Source organism: Furipterus horrens, unplaced genomic scaffold, assembly GCF_987537825.1.
Source record: "Furipterus horrens unplaced genomic scaffold, mFurHor1.1.pri manual_scaffold_11, whole genome shotgun sequence".
Lineage (NCBI taxonomy): Eukaryota > Metazoa > Chordata > Mammalia > Chiroptera > Furipteridae > Furipterus > Furipterus horrens.
In genome coordinates, this window is record NW_028327181.1 from 3,773,124 (window position 1) to 3,798,787 (window position 25,664).

General features: G+C 55.6%; 1 protein-coding gene across 1 annotated transcript in view; it reads left to right on the forward strand.

The window, feature by feature from the left end:
- The window catches only part of CAMKK2 (calcium/calmodulin dependent protein kinase kinase 2), a 40,020-nt gene extending 16,111 nt beyond the window's left edge, over positions 1–23,909 (forward strand). The window contains exons 3-17 of the mRNA XM_090290824.1: positions 2,345–2,392; positions 3,381–3,434; positions 4,147–4,198; positions 6,363–6,496; positions 8,437–8,473; positions 10,909–10,930; positions 11,071–11,159; positions 11,557–11,756; positions 12,402–12,455; positions 15,020–15,093; positions 15,190–15,277; positions 16,341–16,469; positions 20,400–20,500; positions 20,922–20,964; positions 23,636–23,909. Coding sequence (XP_090146950.1) covers positions 2,345–2,392; positions 3,381–3,434; positions 4,147–4,198; positions 6,363–6,496; positions 8,437–8,473; positions 10,909–10,930; positions 11,071–11,159; positions 11,557–11,756; positions 12,402–12,455; positions 15,020–15,093; positions 15,190–15,277; positions 16,341–16,469; positions 20,400–20,500; positions 20,922–20,964; positions 23,636–23,800 — 1,290 coding nt within the window. The 3' untranslated portion in view covers positions 23,801–23,909. The remainder of the gene's footprint in view (positions 1–2,344; positions 2,393–3,380; positions 3,435–4,146; positions 4,199–6,362; positions 6,497–8,436; positions 8,474–10,908; positions 10,931–11,070; positions 11,160–11,556; positions 11,757–12,401; positions 12,456–15,019; positions 15,094–15,189; positions 15,278–16,340; positions 16,470–20,399; positions 20,501–20,921; positions 20,965–23,635) is intronic.
- Positions 23,910–25,664: the final 1,755 nt, after the last annotated feature.

The window sequence follows — 25,664 nt, forward strand, 5'->3', positions numbered from 1 at the left end:
CCGTCCATGCCCACCCCCTCACATTCTCTAGATGTCCAGGCCCAAACCTTTGCCGTCCCCTCCTGCTTGGAACCGTGCCCACCTTCACAAGCTTATCTCCTTCTGACGTCCAACTCTCAATGCAAATGTCACCTCCTCTGAAGGGCCTCGTGGATCCCTCTAAGCGGCTGCCAGCCCCTCGGGCCTCTCTGTCCCCTTACCCTGCTGACGTGCCTTTGTGGCCTTCGTCACCGGCTGATTATGTCGTGTGTTTGTTTAGTTGCTTAGAGCCTGTCTCCCCCCAGCGAGAATGTCAGCTCCGTAAGCGTGGTCTGGGTCACCACTGTGTCCCCTGCGCCTCGCACAATGCCCGGCACGTAGTAAGGGCTCAGAAACATTTGTTGAAGGAAGGAATGAATTTAATTGGGAGAGGCTTGGAAGTCAGGAATGGCTTTTGAAAGGGGCTGATATTTAACTACATTTTGAGGGCCAGGTAGACCTTCCACAGTTGGAGATGGGCACACACAGGAAGGAGGGCCGAGCATGTGCAAAGGCCCAGAGGCAGAAGGCGTGATGTGGGGGGAGGGGTGGTCAGGGGTTCAGTTAGCTGGAGTAAGGGGCCTTTAATAGGGGTCACCACCTAACAGCTTCCACCTCCTTCCCACGAGCCAGAACGAAGCAACATGACCACTTGTGGCTGTAGGAGAGGCTGGGAGATAACATTGTCCAGCCCAGGCTGTTGCCACCCAGAGTTCCAGTCTTCCCAGGTTTTCTTCTTGTATCATCGAACACCCCTCCCCAACTATATTGAATAGAATTAAAGTAAATGGCACCTATTTCAAGTGTACGATAGACTCAGCTTTGGCACATCGGTACATCTGTCAAACTGTCGCCAGTCAAGATCACAGACTTTTCCAGCACACCCCGCGATGCATCCCTCCTCCTGCCCCCCTGACTTTTATCATCACAGGTTAGTTTGCAAGTTCTAGGCCTTTATGTAAGTGGAATCGTCTGGTGTGCACTCTTATAGCTTAGCTTCTTTCACGGTATAAGGACGTTGAGGTTTGTCCACGCTGTCGCAGACACCATTAGCTCCTTCCTCTTTATTGCTCAGTATAGAGAAGTCCATCGTTAAAAAATAAAAATCTAGCCCCGGCCGGCGGGGCTCGGTTGGAGCATTGTCCCATCAACCAAAAGACTGCGCGTTCGATTCCCGGTCAGGGCACATATCGGAGGCAGCTGACCCATGCTTCTCTCTCAAATCGATGTCTCTCTCCCTCTCTTATCCTCTCTCTCAAATCAATAAGCACGTCCTCAGGTGAGGATTTTTTTAAAAAATCCGTTGTTCTGATGCCCCCCAGCTTGCTGATCCATTTATCTGTCTATGGACTTGTGGGCTGTTTCCAGTTGGGGACTTTTACAAAGAAAGCTGTTCAGAGCATTTGTACCCAAGTCTTCACCTGAACACGTGCTGTTATGCCTCTTGGGTAAATACCCAGGAGCAGAGGAGCTGGGCCGTATGGTGGGTGTATGTTAAGAAATCGGCAAACTGTTTTTCAAAGCAGCTGCACCGGTTTAAATCCCCACTGGCAGTGTGTGAAGGTTCTGTATGCCCTGAATTTTTTGCTCCGTCGTCTTGATTTTAGCTAATCTATTGAGAGAGGTTTTAATTTCCATTTCTCCGCGGTTAATGATGTTGAGCGTCTTTTCATGGGCTTCTTGATCATTTGTATCTTCTTTGGAGAAATAGCTTTCCAAATCTTTTGCTCATTTAAAAAAAAATTGGGTTGTTCTCTCATTAATGAATTGTAAGAGTTCTTGATATATTCTGGCTCCCAGTCCTTCATCTGATATGAGGGTATCTGTGTGTTGCAAAGAGTTTCTTTTAGTGCGTGGCTTTTGTTTTCTTAATAGTGTCTGGAAGAACAAAGGTTTTAATTTCGATGGAACCCAGTTTATGGTTTGTTTCCTTTTATGTTTTTTACTTTTTGTGTAGTATCTAAGAAACCTTTGTCCCAGGCTCGCTTCTTGTATTGCTTTGCAGTTTTACATGCAACATGGTCAGGGATGACTTGTTTAATTTAAAGTGAAACTTTTATCGTGGAAACAAGCTTTAAACAATGGGTATTTAAACAATGGGTATGTCCTGTTTGATTACTCTTCTGCAATTTAACTAAAGTTACTTTTAGAAGTCAGAGCACTGGTCCCCATGCAGAGGGACAAGTGACTGGGGGTGCTTCTGGGGAGCGGGGATACCCTCTTTCTTAATTTGGGTCCTGGTTACAAGTGTTTGTTTCGTTCCTGACAGATCGGTCTCGCCGCAGACTTACAATTCCTGTTCTGTTTGTTTCTCCTTGCTTTCCAGGACTGTGTACAGCTGAACCAGTACACACTGAAGGATGAAATCGGGAAGGTGGGTATCCCGGGAGCCAAGATGCCTCAGATACCAGTGGGGAGCCCGCTAGAGCTGGGAGTGGGAGAGGAGTCCTTGGAGGCGAGGGTGGTGAATGGTCCGTATGTTTGGTTCTTATATCATAATATTCATGTGTTTCTGCAGAAGCACAGAAAGTGTTCAGGGAAATCCTGTATCACCATGGTGATAGTTACGTCACACCTTATTAGTGTGGGCTTTTTCTCCCCTAAGGTACTCCCACCTCTGTGTTTGCTTTTGTTTCAGCCAACGGGCGGGATCATTACAGGGGACAAAAACGCACACGCCTGGACCCAGCTGAGTAGCTCATTTGGTTAGAACATCACCCCAATAATACACCACGGTTGTGGATCTGATCCCCAGGCAGGGCACGTGCAAGAATTAACCAGTGGATCATGCATAAATAAGTGGAACACAAAAATTCATGTTTCTCTCTCTCTTTTTCTGGCTCTCTCCCTCCCTCTGTTCCTCCTTTTCTCCCTCTTTCTCTCTTCCCTTTCCTCTCTCTCTCTCTCACTCAAGTAAAAAAAGAAAAGAAACTTAAAATCTCTCATGCCAATAGAGAGCAAATGCAAATATAAATGAGCAAAGTGTGCTGGGTGTGACAGCAGGGAGTGGTGAGGACTGTGGCCCACTGTTACCAGGGAAACGGGGGCTCCGTGCCTGGAGCACGTTCGGGAGGAGAGCAGAGAGTGGTGAGCCTGGCAAACTAACGTGCGGACATGATTACAGCCCCACATGGTCAAGCTGTCTGGTTTCCTGAGGCTGGGAACCTTGATTTTTATATCCAATCTCTCTGTTTTTTAAATATTGGCAACTAATCCAACCTTTCTAAAAACTACAGATCCCACCCAATGCAGTTGTAGGGAAGATTTGGTCAGTGGGCTGCCTGTTTGTAACCTGGGTTAGGGTCCTCCTTTGGCAGATGCTAATTTCTGATTGTATGTCGCGGTCCTCTCTCTGTATCCAGGGCTCCTATGGTGTGGTCAAGCTGGCCTACAACGAAAATGACAATACCTACTATGTGAGTACCCCCCCCCCCCGCCCGCCCCCATCCCTGTCCAAAGGAGAAGCCTCCGTCCCAGCACTCTGCTTCCGGGAGCGTTTCCCCAGCTGCTCTCTCATTTTACTGTGGGGCCCTGTGAGGAAGCGTGGGGACAGCGGGCGGCGAGGGGATGGCTCAGGAAGGGCGAGTGAATGAGTGAATTCAGCTGACGTCTTGCATGCTTCCTCTGGGCCACCATTTCTCCGTCCTCCAGAGCCCTGAGAGCCGGGAGGCAGTAGCCAAACGGCCCTTGTAGCTGAGGCTTTGGAATCAGTCCCATGCGGGTTCAAATCCTGCCTCTGCCCTGGGCCAACTGCCCGGCCTCGGGCAAGTGACGGAACTGCTGACCCGCAGTTTTCCCGCATGTGACGCAGCCGGGCACACCCCTCCCTCGCCCATCACTCCAGCTCACTGAGTCTTCCTTCAGTGACACCGAGTCCCGAGCCCTGTGTGCTCCCAGCTGGGGAAGCTGTGCTGGAGCCTTGGAAGCCCCGTCAGGGCTGGAGGGACCCCCGGAGCCCAGCCTCCACATAACCTGCTTCTGTCTGATGCCCCCTGGTGACAGGGCACTCACTACATTGTCCCCAAACAACCAGGGAGCCAGGAGCTCGGGCAGGCCTAGGATGGAGGGAACGCTCCTGCCCCCTCTCCTCTGTGTTTTAATCAGGACGTGGGGCCTTTTCTCCCATAGGCGATGAAGGTGCTGTCCAAAAAGAAGCTGATCCGACAGGCAGGCTTTCCACGTGAGTTGGGTGGGCTGGGTGGGCCTTGCTCTGAGGTGCCGAGGCTGGGGCCAGACAGAGGAGATCCCACTGAACGGTGTCCGCTGCAGAGAGTGCCCTGGGTAGCTGCCCAGAGACAGCACCGGGCCCCCTAACTGAGGTTTTTAATTCATTTTCATTTAAAAATATTTATTAACGTAATATAGGTTTCAAGTAAAAAAAAATCGCTTAGAGGAAAAGTTCGGCAGTTCCTCAAAAATTTAAACATGAAGTTACTATATGACCCAGCAGTTCCACTCCTAGGTGTACACCCAGGAGAAATGAAAACACATGTTCACATGAAAGCTGGCACATGAATGATCCTAGAGGCACTATTTATAATCGCCCCAGAGTGGAAACCACCCAAGTGTCTGCCAACAGATGAATGGGCAAACAGAAGGTGGCTTATCCAAATGGAATACTACTCAGCCATGAAAAGGAGCGATGTGTAGACTCCTGCTATAACGTAAATGAACCCTGAAAACATGATGCCAAGTGAGAGAAGCCAGGCACAGAAAGGCCACATGTTGTATGATTCTACTTATATGAAAAGTCCAGAAAAGAAAAATCCATAGAGAAAGCCGATTGATGGTTCCCGGGGTTGGGGGTAAGGAGAGCAGGGGAAGACCGCTAATAGGAGTGGGGCTGGGGAAGGGCCAGGAAAACGTTCTGGATTAGATGGTGGGGATAGTTGCATAACCTCGTGAATGTCCCGAAAACCATCGAATTATAGATTTCGAAATGGTGAATTTTAAAAAATTTAAATACCATGAGGTATTTGAACTTTATCTCCCAAAAAAGCAAAGAACAGAACGGCTTGTCATGGAGAACAACAGGTTCTTGCTGTCCTCCTGTCCCCTCCCTCCAGGCAGCCCCCACTTGCCCTCTTAAGAGCTGGAAATCACGGCACGTGGTCAGACGGGAGACCCGCAGGTGAGCGAAGCGGAGGCTGCCCCGCATCCGCTCCCACCGCCCTCGCTGGGCAAACTGTTAGCGGGGCCTAAAAGGAAAGGAGATAAGAAAAAACAGGAACTGCCCCCTGCCCCCAGGGCCCTGGTTTATCTTGTTCCTCTGAACTCTGAGCCGGATAATGCCTGCGCTACTGTTCCTTGATGTATCCATTCTTGACATCTCCTCTGACTTCCTTTGGAGACAGATGAGGATCTCCCGTGCTCAGCCCACCCCTTACTTACCTCCCTTTCCCAGCCAGGCGAGGAAATGGCACCACGCCGCTCAGTCCCGTGGTCACTGCGTTTGTCTCTTGGCTCCTTGTTCCGGCAGGTGTAGCGAGCGTCTCCGAGCACCTGGCTCCGCTCAATGAGGCCATCCGTGCCCTCCCTCCCTTTCCCCTCGGACGCCTCATATCCCGCTGTGGACACCTGCTCCCGGCTTTTCCTCTTCGGGGCTGGCCACGCCTGCGCTCAGTGCTGCGGGTCACACCCAGGTCCCCGCTTGTGCGTGGCGTGGGACCTAGGAAGCTTTAACCTTGGGCCTTTCCATCACTGCCGTCACTGCTGGGCTGAGCAGTGACCCAATTGCCTTTCTTCTTGGTGTGGTCTTTTTTTTTTTAACTTTTATTTTAAAACAAGCCTATAAAGTTAGAAATCGGATACAGAAATACAAACTGCTCTGACGTGTTAGTAAACTAGCTTGTGGCTGCACTTGATCAGGCACTACGTGTCTGAGGGCATCGAAGTCAGAGTCCCACCGGATCCTGTCCCCAGCCCTTGTCTCACGAATCTGTGAACATTTTGGTCATAATCTCTGTTTTTTGGTCTCACTGGTTTGCATGTCTTTTCCCATTTCTGACTTCATCTTCTGTCTCTGCTGTTTCAAGAGTTAAGGAGGTGAGGCGTCCTGTTTTTGAGCCCCAGAGAGGAGGAGGGGTTACCTCACTGTGGCCTGTGGATCGCCCAGCCAGGCCCCAGATTCTTTTCTCTCCGCCTCTGTGAACTGGACCCTCACCGTGGCCCGGGGCGTGGGGTGGGAGGAGGGGACCCGCAGAGGGAGGGCCGAGCAAGGGGACTGTGCATCCAACCTCCTTGTTCTCAGCAGCAGGAGCCACGGCTGAGGAGGTGACGGTGTAAAGCCCCGGGTGGCGCACGTCTTTCCGCCGGGACCCTGAGACGGTCTGTGTCCCCTTCAGGTCGCCCCCCGCCCCGAGGCACCCGGCCAGCCCCAGGGGGCTGCATCCAGCCCAGGAGCCCCATGGAGCAGGTGTACCAGGAAATCGCCATCCTCAAGAAGCTGGACCACCCCAACGTGGTGAAGCTGGTGGAGGTGAGGCGGGGTGCGGAGGCGCGTCTGGCTCCCGTGTCACCGTGTTTCGTGTGGTCCTTACCCTCCTTCGGAGGGTCGCTCCCATTTTGCAGATGAAGAAATTGAGAGGCTCAGATGGACCCTGGGGCTCGCCCTTCACTCACTCCTGTCTCGTGGAGCTGGTTCCCTGTCTGCTGCGTGTGCGTGGCGGCAGCCCAGAAGCGGCCGTACACACGTACACATGCAAGAACCAGGCGTGGCCACGTTGGGCCCGCGCCCCGTAGCCGGCCGCCCTCCACGCTAGACCGGCCGTGCTCACGCTTTGGTCCCAGGCCTCGTGTACGCCCTTAAAAATTATTAACGACCCGCAAAAGCTTTGGCATATGTGGGTTATGTTTATTAATATTTACCACGTCAGAATTTAAAACTGAGAAATCTAAAAATTATTTATTAGCTCATTTAAAACAATAATCATGCTTTGCATTAATGTAAGTAGTACATCTTTGTGAAAAGTAGCTGTTTTCTGAACGAGAAAATGTAGTGAGAAGAGAGGCATAGTTTTACATTTTCGCAAGTTGTTGTGTCTGGCTTCAGAGAAGACGGCTGAATTCTCACGCGTGCTCCTGCATTCAGCCTGCTGTGATGTCACGTGTCCTGTGGCTTCCGGGAAAGCCCGCTGTCCCAGTAGAGAATGAAAAAGGCAAATACTGTCTTTGTTTTAGATTAAAAACAGTTTTGACCCCGTGGGCCCCCTGAAAGCATCCCGGGGACCCCCAGAAGTCCCTGGACCACCTTTAGAGCACCTCTGGTCTAGATGACAAGGACTTGTAAACAGTGCGAGATAAGGGTTTTATTGACTGTATGTTCATAGCAGGGGCAGCCAGCCCAGCTGGGAGGGGCTGGGGGAGGCTTCTCAGGGGAAGTGATGTTTGAGGTGGCCTGGTTGCTCCTGGGGGGAGCAGACAGGGAAGGGTATCACGGGGAAAGGAACAGCCTGAGGCCTCTGTTGGGAGGGGTTCATCCTGACCGTTGGCCGGTGTGAGGGTCAGCAGCCACACTGCCGGGGGCCCACTGGGGACAGGACTCTAGGTGGGCCAGGCCCTGGGCCTCTGCCTCGAGGTCATCCCTTGTCCCGTGGATCTTGGGTGTCTGGGGACGGTGAGTGTGATGTGGGAAGACGCAGGGGTACCAGTCTAGCCAAGGAGCCTGCCTTTGTCTCTTCTGAGAGATGAGAGATGGCGGCTGCAGGATTCTTGAGCAGGCAGGCATCTTCGAGGCGGCGCAAGGGCAGCAGTTAGCTAGCGGCTCTGGGTCCTGGCAGGGCCTCCCTTCTTCCCACTGCCCTGTGACAGGCGGCCTCTCCACCTGGCAACTGTGTGCCAGCCCGTCTAGTCACAGGGTATTTCCCGAGCACCTGCTATGTGCCTTGCCCTGTGCAGGCACCATGGAGACAGCCAGTGTCTCCACAGCCCGGGGCCTGCCCTTGGGAGAGGAGGAGGAACCTGGTAGGAACAGTGAGAAGGTGGAAGCAGAGGCCACGAGAGAAGGAGAGAGAAAGAGCTGGTCACTTCCAAGTGGGGCGGCGTCGTGTCCTGCTGGGACAGGGTTTGAATGTGCACCTGGAGGACCCGTCTAGTTGTCTCCTAGGAGACGGGTGGGGCTCTGTGCAAGCTGGGATGTTTCCCGAGGAGGAATCGGCCCCTCCCGTTTGTAACCTCCTTTCCGGGTGCTTCGGACCCTTGATGGTTGGGCTGGATGGTGCCTGCTTCCCAGATGGTCACTTGGATTGCACACCGGCTTTGGCTCTGTGCCTTTCACCTTAACTGGGAAGGACAGTGGACGTGCAGCCCTCCCGTTGGCAACTGTGGTCACCTGGAGGCTGCTTCCTCTCCGCTCATTTCTCTCCTCTCTCTCCTCTCCCTGCTCCTGCCTCCGGCGTGTCCCTGCGGCTGTGCCACCAGGTCCTGGATGACCCCAATGAGGACCATCTGTACATGGGTAAGCCTTGAGCCCTTGCCTTCTGCCACCCTTGCACAGGCAGCCGTGCCCGCCAAATCCCAGGGGTCCTCCTGCGGCGGCCCCCACCCCTGCTGCCTCTCACCAAGGACCGCTTCTCCCAGGGCCGCCGGTCCCGCAGTGAGCCCCGCGGAGCGCTGCACACCTGATTGGGAGCAGGAAGTGGAAGGGAGTTCTTGCTGGGACTTCCTTTATCTGGATGTCCTGTTCACTCATTTGCCAATATTTATTGAGCACCTACTATATGCTGGGCACTGTTCTAGGCACTAAGGCTGCTGTGATGAGGAAGGAAAATGAGGTCCTGCTCTTATGAAGCTGACGTTCCCGTTGGGGAAGACAGTCGACAGTGAAATAAACCAGATCATCAGCTTCAGATAGATGCTCTGAAGGAGGTTGATAGTGGGGCATGAGAGGGAGAGATGCAGGTGGCCACTTCTGGTAGGCGGTGACCATTCAGCACCTGAGTGTCAAGGACAGAGCCCCGTTCCCTGGGGAAGAGCAGTCCAGAAAGAGTGGGCAGCAGCTGCAGAGGCCCTGAGGCCGGTGGCAGCTTAGTGCGTTTGAGGATGATGTGGCTGAGAGGGAATGGGTGGGGTTGGAGCCTGGGGGCGCCACAGAGAGGCTGGGCCTCTCTGTGAGTTCAGGGGTGGCCCTCCGCGTCAGTGCCGAGGAGGGAAGGACGGGAAGGGCTGGTTCAAACCTGGGCCGCAGGCTGTCGGGCCCGGGAGTGAGGGATGGGCAGGCCAGGTGTCCTGGTGCTGTCTGGCCTGGGTGGGCATTCCTGAGCGCGGGTGCAGGCTGTGGCCGGGTGGGCGTCAGAGGGACGAGAGCAGTGGTGGGGGCAAGCCTGGCTGGAGGCCAGGACCTCCTGGGTGTATAAGGAGTGGTCGATTGTAAAGCAATGAATCCAGTTTGAAGGCAGAGCTCAGAGTGGTACTGCCAGTGCCTTCACGCACCGAAGGTGCAGTCCACGGTCAAGTGTGGGGACTTCCGAAACCTTCCTTTGCAAAGAGTTTAGAAGCCATACAGTAAGTAACATCGGCTATGTTAACTTCAAAAGACTGTGTGAGGGCCAGCCCTGGCCGGTGTGGCTCTGTTGCCTGGTGCGTCATCTCTTAATTTAAAGGCTGCAGGTTCGTTAGATATGGCTTGATCATAAACCTGATGGGCAGAGGAGTGCACCTGGAGGAAATTTAGCAGAAATCACAAAATGTAAAAGAGACGTTTGGGCCCAGCATGGCATCCCCAGCCTCCGGTGCTCACTTGGGCCCCCAGACCTGACTCCACATGGCCTTGGGCTGTTTCTGAAGGGGTTGTTTGTTCATTCAACAAACATTACTGTTCGTCAGGCCCTGTTCTAGGTTCTTCAGGAACAAAACTCAAAACTCTGTGCCCTCGGGGTATCTTGCCTGAGGACAGGCAGACACGCTTTGGTCCTAAGCATGGAGCGTAGGCACCACGGAGACCAGCAAACCTGAGCAGGGTCGGGAGCCAGGAGCCCAGGTTGGGGGATGGGGAGGTAGGGAGGCTCCTTGAGTTGCCTCACCGAGTGGCATTTGTGAGGACAGTGGGGACCAGGTGGCAGAGGACTTGGTACACCCTCGTCAAACCTTGCCTTTTACTCTGAGCCAGAAGGGCGCCGTTGGAGGGTGTGAGCAGACGTCCACTGAGTATAAAAAGAACATGGCGCAAGCTCCAAAGAGGAGTTTCGTGTGGACCAGGCAGTTTCGTGGACAGTTTTCCACTTCTGGAGATGCTGCCGTGACAAGGAGCCATGCTCCCCTTTGGTATTTGATTCTGGTGGCTGTGGGTCTTCCCAGGGTAGCGCGCAATCGGCCGGCATCAGCGAGGGGCCTGCCAGCCACAGGCCCGACCCTCAGGGGGTGGAGGACAGAGCGGTATTTCTCGAGGCTAAAAGCTTCCCACCCGCCGCTCCACCTCAACATGGTTATACTGGGAGGGACCGAAAATAGACCTGTTCCCGCAGGGCCGGCTTCCCCGTGCCTACGGATGTATGGTGCCTGGGCGCGTGGGAGGGGGTGCGGATGGTGCCTGGGCGTGTGGGAGGGGGTGCGGATGGTGCCTGGGCGTGTGGGAGGGGGTGCAAGAATTCGTGAAGCATCTCTTGAAAGCTGTGACTTAGATAACCCAGGCAGGGAAGGCCCGGGCTTGGGGGGCGGGGGGGCCGGTGCTCGGATCTGTGGCCTCGGCTGCCGTGCGTCGCCGTTGCTTTTAGCCACAGTCTGAAGCCTCTGTTTTGCCCAGAGCCGGTTGGTGACCTTGGAGACTGGGAGGGGCCCCAGTTCCTTTTCTTGCTTCTTGGTGTTTTTAGGGGCCGTGGGGAGGAGGGGATGATCAGCAGGAAGACGAGTTTCCTATTTCCAATGTAACAGTTTACCCCTTTCTCTTCCCTGCAGTGTTTGAACTGGTCAACCAAGGGTGAGTGTCCCCAGCCCCGGGGGGTGTGATGCCCAGAGCTTCTCGGGCTGGGAAGCTGAGCGAGGCGCGCTGGGCCCTGCGGTGAGAGAAGGCACAGGCCAGTGTCTGTTCCGCTTCTCATGCCCCTGCTGCCCTTTCAGGCCCGTAATGGAAGTGCCCACCCTCAAACCTCTCTCCGAAGACCAGGCCCGTTTCTACTTCCAGGACCTGATCAAAGGCATCGAGTACCGTAAGTGGGGCAACCTGGGGGAGGGGTCTCTCCCAGGGGCGGTGAGCATTCCCGGGTAGTGGGTGGAAAGGGGGAAGTTCTTCATTTTCCTCCTAGAGCTCAAGGCGGTGGGTGGGAAACAACCGTCTGAGATGTGGGGTCACAGGCAGCTGCAGAGAACCCTCTGGTGGCCTTACTCCTGCCACATGGGAAAACGGAGAGAAAAAAATGGCGAGTGTTTAGCCTTCACTTCCTGCACGTGGCAGCTCGTTCCCCGTTATCTTTCAGAGCTGGGGGTGTCTGGCAGGTCGGGGCAAAGGCGCCACGAGAGAACAGAGGGGTCCCCTCCTGTGTCTCGGGCTGTGCGGGCCGCGTGGAACTCCCCCTCTCTCCTGTCCGGCACCCCCTCTGTCCCCAGTACACTACCAGAAGATCATCCACCGCGACATCAAACCTTCCAACCTGTTGGTCGGAGAAGACGGGCACGTCAAGATCGCCGACTTCGGCGTGAGCAACGAGTTCAAGGGCAGCGACGCGCTCCTCTCCAACACGGTGGGCACGCCCGCCTTCATGGCGCCCGAGTCGCTCTCCGAGACCCGGAGGATCTTCTCTGGGAAGGTGGGTTCGGACCCTCCTGAGATGCTGAGTTCTGCCTGGGATCGGGGTCCTCTCAGTTATAACCCGGCTCAAAGCGGCTGACACGGGGAATCCATTAAATAATGCAGACGAGCGAGGCCCGCTCGGCTTCGGCTTTGGTGAGCTACAGAGACGGAAATAGGAATCCATCTCTCCGTCTCGTGGGTCTGTTTTCCTGAATGGGTTTCCTCCCCAGCAGCTCCACGTTCCCCCCTTTCAGTTTAACAACCTCAGGAGAAAGACACTTCCGCTTCCTGAAGACCTCCAGCCAAAAGTCCTGGGGTTAGCTCTGATTGGCCCAGTGTGCGTCATGTGCCCTTCCTTGAACCAATCACTACGGCTCAGGGAAGTGGCGCTCTCATTGGTCACGCCTGGGTCATGTGCCCATCCTAGAACCAATCACTACGGCTCGGGGAAATGGCGCTCTCATTGGTCACGCCTGGGTCATGTGCCCTCCCAGAGGCTACAGACAGGATCCACCCACCTCGGCTCCATGGACTCAAGTCAAGGAGAAAGGGATTCCCCAAAGGAAAGCGGGGGAGAGAGCTGGTGCTGGCCAGGCCACGTGGGGCGGCCCTTCTTCGGCCGCCGTGTCCCCTCACACGAGGCCCTTTGTCTGTCTTGCAGGCCTTGGATGTGTGGGCCATGGGTGTGACACTGTACTGCTTCGTGTTCGGCCAGGTAACAGAATGGGGGTGTCCCGCCTCCTGAGTGTGGCTAGGGGGCCCCCTTGGGTGAAGAGTCTCCTTCGCGGAGAGACAGTGTGTATTCATTTAAAAGTTATGATTTCATTGCCACAGTTAGGTCTGACCCTGAAAGAGGGTGCTTTCTCGATGGGCACGCCGGGTGTGGTAGCCATTCAGTGGAGAAAGGGTCTGTGAAGGCAGGAGCGCTGGCAGGGGCCCGCGGGGCCGTGACGAGCGGAGGGACTCAGGCAGGGACCGCGCAGGTGCCGCCCGCCCCTCGCCTGCGCCCGGGACGGACGTCTGATTGATCACGGCATCTTCCCTCCGAGCCTCGTGCGGCTCGGACGTCCTTCTCGCCTCCTGGGCCAGGAAGCTGTTTGTCGGAGGGGCAGAATTGGAATGGAAGTTAAAGCCCATTTGGCGTTTATTTACTTATTTATTTGTTATTTTTTAACAAGGTTACTTTATTTTATTTTTGTTTTATTTATCTGTTTTTAGAGAGAGGGGAAGGGAGGGAGAGAGGGAGAGAAACATCACTGTGTGGTTGCCTCTCACTCGCGCCCCCAACTGGGGACCTGGCGTGCAGCCGAGTCATGTGCCCTGACTGGGGATCGAACCAGCGGCACTTGGTTCGCAGGCCGACGCTCAATCCACTGAGCCACGGCAGCCAGGACTTCATTTGGCATTTTTTATTTAGGGGGTACTGTTCTGACGTTTTTTTTTTTTTTTTTTTGGTCCTTTTTTATATTATTGCTATTTAGGGGCTTATATTTTTAACTCTGAAGTTTTGATTGATTAGGTGAGCAATAAAAGCATGGATTTTCCCTTTTCAGGAGCTTGTGTTCCTGTTGAGGAAAACTTAAGAAACTGGTTCTCTGAGGACGTAAAGGAGTTTGTAATCTCCTCCCCTTGACATTGGATCAGAAAATTCTCAATCACATGGCACAGTTGAAAGAATTTATAATAAACACCTACCCAGCCAACCCCTGGATTCTGCCATAAAGAATCTTGCTTTATCATATGTCTGACTATCCCTAGTCTGTTTCTTTTCTTTTTTTACATATTAGAGTAACATTTCTACCATCTCTACATTTCCAAATGGTTCAGGGCGCAAGCATTAGCTGCAGCTCACTATTTGTTCATAGTTCTCCCTCTTTTTTTTTTTTTTTTTGTGGTAACATTGACATAGCGTGAAATGTACAAATCTTAAGTGTGCTATTTAATGAGTTCTGTCAAATGGATACAACTACGTAATCCAAACTATCTCAAGTTATTGCTCTTAATGAAATAGTTTTCCTTGGAGAGGAGTGGAGCAGGTCACTTTATGAGACTTTTCCCAACCATATAAAGGTTCCTTTTTCCAGAGTAACACCTGGGCTCCTCTGGGTCAGGCCGTCTGCTGGGTGAGAGCTGATTTGTCACCTGAGAGGTGGTGCATGATCGGGCTGCAGAGTCAGCTGAAATCCCAGCTTTGCACTTCCCGGGACATGTCACCTCTCTGAGTTTCCGTTTTTCTCTTCTGTAAAAGGAGAATAATACTTATTATTTCTGATGGCTACTGAGAGGACCAACAGAAATCATTCAAGCACTCATTAATTCAATAAGTATTTATTGAGCCCCTACTTTGTGCCAGGGATGGATGTTCCTGGGTAGTAGGAATCAACAAGGAGGAAGATGGACAAACATCCCGGCCCTCTTACAGCTGCCCTTCCAATGCAGGAGTAATAAGGGCATATGTAACAGAACAGAGCCGGGGGTAGGCCCTCTGATGGAAAGGCACATGGTGGGCGGGGTGTGTCTCTTCAGGCGGGAGCTTGGGAAGGCCTCCCTGAGAAGGTGTCCTTTGATTAGACACCTGAATGATGGTAGAAAACAAGCCAGGCAGGTGCTGGTGGGAAGAACATTTCAGGCGGAGCGAATAGCCGCTGAGATGTTGGTTCTGAGAAAACCCAGTTGACTATGGGAGGGGGTGTTGGACGGGGCAGGGGAGAGCAATGGGGGAGAATGGAGCCAACTGTAATAGAACCACAATAAAAAAAAACACTGTACATTATACTTGAAAGTTGCTAAGAATAAATCTTAAAAAATGTTTGCACCATAACAATGGCAAGAGGATGGAAATTATGTGAGGAGATAGTTAACTAACCTTATTGTGGAAAACATTTTGCAGTATATTTGAATGTCAAATCACATTGCACATCTTAAACTGACACATATTATATGTCAGTGAAGCTGGGGGGAAAAAAAGAAAAGAAAACTCAGTACAAGGCCTGGCCCAGGCTAAGCCCTCGCAATTTTCTGCTGTTACTGTGGCAACTTTCGTATTGTTCTTGGAATTATTATTGTTCACACAGGAGGTGGGGGACGAAGAGTGTTTGCTTTTTCTGATCCTTCTAGGACTTGGTTGGGGGGGCAGATAAGGAAACTGCTCGCTCCCTAGATCAGGCCCCTGGGCTGTTTATTCCTCTGCCGTGACCCACGTGGGGTGGCGGCAGCACAGGGCGCCCTTGGCGGGACAGGTGTGCCGGCCGTGACGGCCGCTCCGACCTCTCTTCGCAGTGCCCGTTCATGGACGAGAGGATCATGTGTTTACACAGTAAGATCAAGAGTCAGGCCCTGGAGTTCCCAGAGCAGTGAGTATCGGCCTGCTGTCCTGCGTCGCCTCCTTGGGCCCTAAGTGGCCCTGCCTATCTGTCTTTCAAACTTCTGACGTGTCTGTCACCCCACAGGCCCGACATAGCCGAGGACCTGAAGGACCTGATCTCCCGCATGCTGGACAAGAACCCCGAGTCCAGGATCATGGTGCCGGAGATCAAGGTAGCTGGGGGCCCCCGCGGCCCTGCGGGGTGCTCGCCAACAGCTTGGCCTGTGTCCTCTGCTTGGAATTGTTCGGCTCAGCCCTGCTTTGGCCAGACCCCTCGCCGCACATCCACAGCGCCATGCTCTCGTTGCTGGGGGCCGGGAGGAGGACTTGGGGCTGGTGTTGGTGTGATCGTGTAACTGGGGCCTGCTGCCGGCGGGCGGCTAGCACTCACTCGCTCCGATCGGCTTGGGCTGGTGGCGTCTGCCTTCCCTGGACTGGACCGGGGCCCCTGTGTGCTCCTCGCCCTGGCTGCCCACGTCCTGGGCCCTCACCGTGACTCTGCCCATCCGTCTGAGAAATGGCAGTGAGGGAGGGAGGAAGTTTGTGAGCAGTGTGACCCCACTCCTCCCCATGGCCTGCTCATTCCACCCTGTTGCAGAAAGTGCTGTTGGGAGAGACCCCCCTTTACCCCCCGGCACCCCAACCAATGTACACACACACACACCTGGCCCTTTAAGAAATCCGGAGATTTGCTGTGGGAACACCTAGCACCTAGCTAACTAGCCTTTGAAGAGCAGGAAGCCTAAAAAGGTAGAGGTCAGGGCTTGGACCCTTGGGGTGTGTAGTGGGGGCAGGCCCTTGCACGGGCCCTCCCCTTATTGTGTCCTTCCGGCTGGTCCGTGGTCACCGTGCCTCCCTGAGCCTCTGTCTGTCCTTCTGTGAAATTCAGGGGACGCGCCTGCTCTGAGCTGAGCTTTCCAGGCCTCGGGGAGCGCTGCTTCGGGGCGATGGGCGCTTCTCGGGCAGCCGTGGGAGGCCGGCGCTGCCGCCGCCGAGGCCCAAGGCCGGATGGAGGGCCTGGGCCGGGCACACTCCAGCCTCAGAGTGCCCCCCTCTGCCATTCTCTGTCTCTCGTGTTTTCCACATTTCTGCCCATCTGCTCACCCCGCCTCCTGCCTGGCTTTCCAGCTCTCGCATGTATGACCTCTCCCCTCCTGCACCCCTTCCCTGGCTCCACTGTCCTGCCCCTGGGAGCCCGCTGCGCCCACCCCTCACCCCTCCTGTCATTCGTTGAAGCTGCACCCCTGGGTCACGAGGCACGGGGCGGAGCTGTTGCCGTCGGAGGACGAGAACTGCACGCTGGTCGAGGTGACCGAAGAGGAGGTCGAGAATTCAGTCAAACACATTCCCAGCCTGGCGACCGTGGTAAGGCAGACGAACCACTGACCGAGCGCAGGGACAGAGAGTCGCCGAGGCGGGCCCCGTGAGGACCTGCTGGGGCACAGGCGGGTGTCTGAGAAGCAGACGTTGGACCTGAAAGTCAGGGGGTGTCTGGCTGTGTCCCTGACCCACAGCCACCAGCCTCTGGGCCTCGGGCACACATCTGCCAGGTGCCGCTGTATCTTCTAACCTCAGTTCTATCTATAGCCAGGTCTCATGTTACGGCAGAGAGGGGGAGCCCCTCCAAGGCTCCTCCTGCCCCTGCCAGAATTCCTGCTCTCAGAGTCTTGCGGGGAGCAGGAGGAGGCCAGGGACCAGGCAGGGGCCAGGGAAGGAGCTGGAGCCGGGGCCTCCGGGCCAGGAATCCCACTGGGTGGGTCTCTAGTCTCCAGAGCAGACGGCGTAGCTCACATCATGTGTGGGCGGCCCCGGGGCTGGGGGCAGGGGCACCCACTGCCCACTCCTCAGCAATCTCTTCCCGACTGGGGAGGGTGGGGATTGCTCCTGAGTCACCAGGCCCATCCTGTGGCCCCGCACTGGGGTCCTGACCCAGGAAGAAGGAGCCGGAACGTGGAGCCCGCAGGCTTCACCCCGGAGACGCTGGGAGTCAGTCACTTGGCTGCAGGGGGGCGACCAGGACATTCGGGGGCTGGGTGCAGGCAGCAGTCCCGGGGCAGAGTCCAGCTGACCGCCCGCTGTGGCCGCCTCCCAGCCCGGGCCCCGGCCTGCAGTGGCTGACTGTGGGTGGGGCCCTCAGGAGCCCCGCCGGCTCCTCTCTCCCAGCTTCGCTCCCATCCCTCCTGCTTCCTTCCTCTCCTGCTTCCCAAGCCCGAGGCCCTGGGCGGGGCATCCATTCCCATCTTCTGCCTCCTTCCCCACCTGGGGCCTCTGCGTGACCTTCGCTCTTAAAAACTCACCCACACCCACTCACTTTCTCATCCTACCGCGGCACCCGCGTCCTGCGCCCGCAGTAGGGCCGTGGCCGGCGTCGGCCCCCAGCGCCCACTGCGGCGTGTTCTCGGGACGATGCGTCTGACCCTGGGGGTCCGAGCTAGTCATTGATTATTCAGGAGGCGCGTGGTTTCTCAGGCCTGGGCTGAGGGCAGGGGAGCCATGATAAGCCCCACGTGGCACCTGCCGCCCTGGAGAGGCAGACGCTGGGCAAACAACCAACAAATAAACGTACAGTGTACCCGAGGGGCCCGGAGGTGTACGCCCCGGGGGGGGCCGCGGTCCAGGCGATGGGCTGGAAAAGGTCATGTGGAAGAAGCGGCTGAGCCCGGAGAGGCATGGGGAGCACCTGCAGGGTGTGAATCAGGAGCAGCACAGTCAGGGGCGGCCTTGGAGAGCTCCCACGCGGAGAATGGACTTTGTGGGGCCGGGGGTGGCGGTGGCGGTGGCTGGAGCAGGAAGTCCCACCCACGCCTGGCACCCAGCACGTGCCGGGCACGGGGTTACAGAGCTGAGCTGCATATAGCTCCAGCCCTCGTGAGGCGCCCAGCCTCATTAGAACGATGGGCCGTCCTGTGTCATCCCACGGTGACAGGCGAGCACAGAGGGAGGCAAGAGCAGGGAGTTCAGAGAGGAGGAGCTGCTTCCGTGGGGTCCCAAAGGTGGCAGGAGTTGGCTGGTTAGGGCCACAGGGGAGGGGAGGGGTGGGGCAGGGTGGTCGTGCCAGGGGCATTGACCCCTGCAAAGGCCCAAAGTGGAGAGGCTGGGGTGTCCCAGGGGCTGCAGAGCACGGGCCCCCCCAAGGGGCATGGCCTTGGTGCTCTTAAGTCAGTGTTCTTTCTTCCTTTTTATTGAGAGAGAATTCCTGTAACATGGAATGGACCATTTAAAGTGAAACGGGGGCATTTGTCACATTTACAATATTACGCACCTGTCACCGCTGTCACCTCAATGGCTCTGAAGCGCCTTGAAGGAACGCCTGTCCCCTTTAGCAGCCACTCTGCTCCCTCCCCGCCCCCCTGCCCTGGCAGCCACCAGCCTGTTTTCAGTCTCGACAGGTTTGCCTGTTCTGGACGTTTCGTATAAAGGGAATCGTGTAATCTCGTGTCTGGCTGCTTTTATTTAGCATAATGTTTTCGAGATTCACCCACGTTGTAGCTTTGATTCCTTTTCACGGCTGAGTAGTAGTCCCCGGTGCGGACAGACCACATTTCGTTTATCTGTTCTTCGGTTGGATATTTAGGTGTTTCCACCTCTTGGTAAATCAGTGTATTTTTTAAAAAACACTTAGCAGCAAACTCTTAAAGAATCAGAATCTCAATACGTGAAGCAGCTTGAAGGGCAGCGTGCCCTGCCGGGAGCGGTTGGGGCCCGGAGCCCCACCGGGTGTTAAGGCATGTCCTTGGAAACGCCTTCACGGGAAGCAGCAGCCAAAAGCACCACCAAAGGTGACTGGTCACCTCCTTGCTTCAGACCCTTCCACGGCTCCCTGGCTGGCAACGGAATAAGCCCCAAACTCCTATGGGTGAGAGATTCTACGTCAGGGAGTGGGGGAGTCAGATCGGGGTGTCAGAAAGGATGAGGGCAGGTGGGCTGGGTGAGGTGCAGCACCCGGAGGCAGAGGAGGGGCGCAATGTGGAGCGTTACCTTTTCCCTGAGGGTCCCCGAATACATGCTTCCCAACTCAGTCTTTAGAGTGGATTAGGGGGCGCATCAGAGAGTGCCCGCTCCTGGCAGTGGGCAGGCCAGCTACTCAGGGACCTCTGAGCACCTTGGCCCTCCTCGGAGTCCAAGGATGTTCCCCTTAGCTCCTTACACCTGGACAGGTGTGTCTCATACGTGACTACAACGCAGCGCCCTGAGAAAATGGCATCCTTGCCTCACGCTGGCAGGGATGTCACATGGTGCCGCCACTGCAGGAAACCGTCTGGCAGTTCCTCAAGATGTTAAACATAGTTAACCATGTGATCCAAGAATTCCACTCCTGGGCATACACCAAAGAGAAATGAAATCATTTTGTGTGGGGAACGTGTCTACACAAAAAAACCTGGACACAAATGTTCCCAGCAGCATTACTCACAATAGCCAAAAAGTGGAAACCACTCAAATGTCCCCCAATGGAGGAATGGATAATCCAAGGAAAATGTATTCGTATCCATACAAAGGAATATTACTCAGCCATTAAAAGGAGTGAAATACTGACATAACATAACTGAACCTCAAAAACATGCTGAGTGAAAGGAGCCAGACAAAAGGTCACATAAGTCTGATTCCACTCCATGAAATGTCCAGAGCAGACAAATGCGCAGACAGACAGCAGGTTGGTAGATGCCCGGGGCTGGGGGCCAGGGCATCTCTGCTAATGGGAGTGTTTGCTAACAGGGACAGGCTTTCTTTTTGGAGTGATGGAAATTTCTGAAATTAGATACACTGAATATACTAAAAACAATGGAACTGTACACTTTAAAATGGTGAATTGTATGCTGTGGGAATTATATTTCAATTTTAAAAACGTACAGCATCCCCGCCCCCCTTTATACCTGGGAACAATGGTTGGTTTCTTGTCGGTGTGGTCGGAGAGGGTTTTCACCAAACGTAGAGGCCTGGCCTTGAAGGCAAAACAGGTTGATGGCCTGGGTGAGACAGATGGTACCGGACGTGCCGGGGGGACGGTGGCAGCCGGCCCTCCCGGAGCACAGGGCTCCCTGCCGGTTGAGTAGCCCAAGCCTGGAGCTTAGGACTGGACTTGAATGTCAGACCAAGGAGTCTGGCCCTCATCTTGTTGGCAGCCAGGGAGCCAGGGACGCTTGGTGACGGCTTTGGAATCTGTGTCCCAGGGGCTCCCAGTGTCTCCCACAGGCTGCAAGCCCTGGGAGCTGGCGAGGGGCTGGGGGAGAAAGGACGAGGGGAGATGTTGCCGGGAGCCCCCTTCCAGCTGGCTGAGCCCCCTCTTCTCCCCTTCAGATCCTGGTGAAGACGATGATACGGAAGCGCTCCTTCGGGAACCCGTTCGAGGGCAGCCGGCGGGAGGAGCGCTCGCTGTCAGCGCCCGGGACCCTGCTCCTGTGAGTGGCCGCCTGCTCTTCCCGTGGGGCGGGGGGTGTGGGGGGGCTGCCTGGGCCCAGCCCTGGAGAGGTGCCCTCGGGGAAGACAGACCAGACCTGGGACGTCAGAGCAGCTGCTGGCTGGGGTTTCACCCCACCCGGGGCTCAGCCCCCTCCTCTGGCTGGTAGCTCATCCAGCCTGAAATCTGACCTTCCTCAGGGGACTTGCACTTTCACTGGGGGCACCCGACAATCAGAAAGCACTTCTGTGGTCCGGAAGCAGGTGTGCTCCCTGGCGGGGGTGTTCAGCCCTGTGCTGGACATGACAGCTCTGTCAGGCTGGTGTTAGGGGTCTGAGTGTGTCTGGGGCGGGGGATGGGCACCCCTTGGACCCCAGCTGTCCCTTCTCACTTCCCTTTTCCCTCCCCTCTGGCGATTCCAGCAAAAAACCAGCCAGGGAGTGGGAGCCCCGGTCTGAGCCCAAGGTAAAGCCTGCCTGCCTGCGCAGTAGCCTCTGCCGGGGCGTGGGGGCGGGGGCCGCTGCAGAGCACGGGGTGTCCCCACCCCGGCCGATGTTCCCTCCTGCTGTGGCTGGGCTCCCCTTGGGCCTCCGGGCCCAGGCTGAAAAGGAGGGGCATCCAGGGGCTTGGACCCGCCGGCGGGTCGTGCATGTGAGCTGGGGCTGCGGGTGCATGGCGCTCCACCCGGAATGCCTGCGAATCCACCCAGGTCTCACGACCCAGCCGGGCACCCACAGGTGCTCCGTACATGGCGGTGGCATCGAGGCGCTGTCACAGGGCCCCGTGGCTGCCCCTGCTCGGGGTTGGCATGGCCGGAGCATAGTCAGGCATGCTGCATCTGTGGCTCTCCCTGGTGGCTCCCGGCATCCACCCTCTCTTTGGTGGGCTAAGACCTGGAGAATATGTCCCCTCGGCCGGCTGCAAAGTAGTGTAAGAGGCCTTTGCCATGGGGGGGCCCAGACTCCTCCCCCAGTTGGCCATCCCTCTCCCAGACATGTTGTATCCCAGGTCAGGGTTGCTAGCTCCTCCCCAGACAGATGAGAACTTTTGTCCCTGGAGGACGGATGAGAAATGGCAGCCCTTCTGCCACTCCGTCCCCCCTAGCATCTGTGGCAGGGCAGCCATCCCAGTATTCTCCCTGCTGAACCTGACGCACCGCCTCCACCTGACCCGGTAGATCCAGGCAGCCGTTTCTATGACTTAAATGCAGCTTAACTGCGATATAGTTCACATACTATACAACTCACCCATTCCGAGTGGGTAATTCGGTGGGTTTTAATACAGTCACAGAATTGTGTAGCCACTCAGCCGCTAAGCCACTTTCAGTTTCCATGGATTTCCTGTTCTGGACCTTTCCTGCCAATGGACTCACACAGCAGGTGGCCTTTTCTGACTGGCTTCTCTCACTCAGCATCATGTTCTCAAGGTTCATCTATGGTGTAGCAGGTGTCACTGCTACATTCCTTTTTTTATGGCCAAATAATATTCCACGGTATGGAGAGACCACATTTTACTTCTCTGTTCACCCGGTGACGGACACTGTCTCCGCCTTTTGGCTACCCCACACGCGCAATGCTGCCGTGAACATTTCTGTCCAAGGGCCAGCTTTTTCTGTTTGATGGGAATTGGCTTCGGTTAAATTTATGGGCCACTCGTACCAGAGGAGTTGGGGTTTATATGGTGATGTGGGCAGAGTGCTTGTTTGGGGATTGTTTATGCTCTTCTGGAGCAGGACAAGCGGCAGTTAGCGGTCACAGCCTGTTGTCACCAGCCTGCCGAGTGTTCCCAGACGTCTCTGCGGCCAGATGACACGGGGACCTGCTCTGTAGTTTGAGCCTCACGGGGTGGCAGGAGTGGAAGCGTACTGGGCTGGCCTCTCTTCTCCACTCCGTGTTAGGGTTTGCCTCCTGCGTGTCAGTCCGTTGTTTTCCTGTTTTATTTTTCCAATGAGATCGAAATTGCAAGACATCAACAGACTGAAATTGGTCCAGAGGGCTTTGCTGCCCCTCTATTCCCGCACCTGCAGTCCCAGCAGCACCTGGGGTTACCTGCGCTCGCCCTCCGCCCACGGGTGGGGTGCTCTGGTGTCCAGAGGGGCCAGCACTCCAGAGCTGCAGAGCCTGGTCAGTCATTGGAGGCCACGTTCCCCAGTCCTGTCAGTGTCCGCAGCAAGACCAGCCAGGGGTCAGAAACTGAGGGCCTGTCTGGGCAGCTAGGGACAGCGCTCCTCCCGGGGAGACTTGACCCCTCTTCTGTGGCAGACCCGATAAAGCCAGCAAGTGACTTTTAAACAAAGAGGGGTTTCTTCCCTGGAGTGCAGACGTCATGCCTTCCCTCCTTGGGCAGGGGCGCTTTCCTTCTGGCCAGCGGTACCCAGTGGACGGCGGTCCCTTAGAAGCGGCACCTGTGCCTGCCTGGTGCTGGCAAAGGGTCAGGGCCTCTCCTCAGGGGTTTCCCTCACCTCCCCGTCACTGCACTCAGGCCTGCCACCCCAGGCCGCGCTCGCTGGGGTGCTTCCGGCCGTGGCCCCTCTGGGATACAGGACACCTTTCCTCCCATCAGCTGCTCTGGTTGCTCCCATCGCCAAGACGAGGGCCCTTCTCTCTGCCGCAGGTGCCTCCTGGTCCCCGGGGCCCGGGCAGTTCTGTTTGCTGTTGATCACTGTTCCCTGAGGGCTGGCTAGGTGCCCGGCTGAGCTCCGGTGGTCCTGCTCGCTGTCCCCCGGAAGTTCACCTGGTGACAGAAGACAAGTGGCGTGGTTCTTGCCGTGCAAGAGCGTCTATCCCAAAGTGGGTGGGGATGGGGAATTGGGATAACAAAAATCTCACCGAGCAGGCCGGGAGGCGGGGCCCCCACAGTACTTAATCTGTGCCGTGGTTTTAGGGGTCACGCAGATAGGTTCGCGGGTATTTTTATAGTTCCGTGTTATTTTTGGCAAATGACACTAGTTTTCCGTTTACAGAGGGGATGCAAAGTCTCCTTTGAAAATCTGATATCAGCAAGGGAAAAGGGGGAGGGAGTCTAAGGGAGAGGTGAAGTAAATAGCGCTGCAGGCGGCGCGGGAGCCTGGGGACGCAGGCTCGGGGCCGTCCCCGCGCTGCCCGCTCCTAACGCCGCTTTTCTGTCCCGCGGGCAGGAAGCAAGGCAGCGAAGACAGCCTCCGGGGGCCCGAGGCGGCCCCTGCGGCCCAGGAGGAAGCGCTCTTGTGAGAGGCGGCCCGCCCGGGGAGCGCTGGGGGGCCCCGGGCCCCGGCCACGGCGCGCACACGCGTCCTCTGCGGCCCGACGACGCGATGGAGTAGCTGCGCCCGCCGGGACCTCGCATGCTCGGCCCCCGTTTCCCTAGCAGCATGTCCTCCGGAAACTGAGCACGTGTGTAGAGCCTTGCCCGTCATCTGTTGTTTTTTGGGGTTTTTTTGTTTTTTGTTTTAAATCCTTTGTTGTTTTAAAGGGGACAAAACAAATCAATAAATAAAGATGCCGTGACATCGACCGACCATGGCCGCTGGCTGGCTGAACGGGCGGGTGTGAAGAGCTGCAGACCCAGAGCCACATACATTTTGGGATAACTGCTTTTTAAAACGTTTTTATGCCAAGAAAAAAAAAATCCTTCCTTGTGAACTCAGAACCATGTCTGTTACACCAAGTGATTGTGTGTGCGGGGTTTGAGAGTCGTGAAGGCCCGGCAGAGAACTCCCACGGTGCGGGCTGGGACCGGAGCTGGTCCGTCGCTGTGTGTGCAAGGGGGAACAGTGGACGTGACCTCTCGGGCAAACCCCAGACCTAGACCTGTGCCCCCTTCCAGGCCGTGGACTCAGGGCGCCGAGGCAGGGCTAGCCCTCAGGAGTAGCTGCAGGGGGCTTCGAGGCGACCTGTGTGTAAGAAGGACTTGAACACTTTATGGCTGGAGCTGTAGTCAGAAAATCGGAAAGGGCTGGACGTTGAGTTGCTTCGAGAATGGGATTTTCCAACCCCAGACGGGCGCTGAGGTCGTGGTGAGAGGGAGGGGCTGAGCGGCCAGGACTTGAGTGGGTTTCCCTATGACGACCGCTAAAGCACTGACTGAGCTCTTAATAAATCTCTCATTAGGGTACAAAAAAAAAAAAAAAAAAACAAGGTGAAATCCTATACTTTCATGTATATTTCGTGGCTGAAGGGTGAAGAGACAGGCAAAAATGTTCAATTCTCCAACTAGACCGAGCTCCAGACTAGTGCAGACGTCACTCAGAGCTTCCAGGGTCTAGCCCACGGCTTCAGGCCTGTGATCGGCGTGAGAGCCCATGAAAGTTAGGAGACCTCTTCCTGTCTACGAGCAGCTTAGCTTGTTTGTAACCCGTGCATTCTAGAGGCTGCCACGGTTCTAGGTGATAGCTGAGTGTTGTCTGGGTGTCGTCGTGCGTGAAACAGTTACCCAGTGTCTGGAGGGCCCGTTGGGAAATACTTCCATTCGGCTGAGACACAGGTGATCATCGGTACCAGCAAAGCTCTTAGGATTGAGCCGAGAACTTCGGGGACCCTTTTAGAGAAGGGAAATGCAGAGCACCCCTCAGCACCCCTCAGGACCCTAGGGGACCAGGTCTGGGCGCAGGGCGTCCCCTTTTGTAACCAAAAGTTCCCAGGAAGAAAAGGTTTCCCAGTTTGACTTCCATCGAATATTGGGAAGTCTGGCTGCCGTTCAAGAGCGACTTCTTCCGGAGCCACACATGGGTGTGTCTGAAGTTCAAGGGGTGGGAAAACTGGAGGAACTCTGTCTTGGGAGATGCCTTCTGCTTTGTGGAACCTGGCCTGGGGAGATAGTACTGGGGCTCAGAAAGACCCGCTTTCCTGTAGTTTCTGTCCGATCAGCCTTGGTGCGAGGACATTTTGCAGAGAGAGGCAAGGACTTTATCTGCCCCTGCGCCCAGTGCGTTCAGAGCCCAGGCAATCTTGGCTTCCACAGATCTTGACTGCGACCTCTTGACTGCCGTTGAGCCAGAGCTTCTGTGCTCCCTCATAACAGTACAGAACTAGGGACTGCCGGTTTCCACGAGCAGAGATACCCGGCTGATGGAGGATATTCTCCCCTGCTCTCTTTCTTTCTGTAACCCAGTACTTCCTCTTGTCCTCCTACGCTTGTAAATTTATGGGCCCCACCCCTTCCCGGAGCAGACCGGGCCTGGTTAGTTT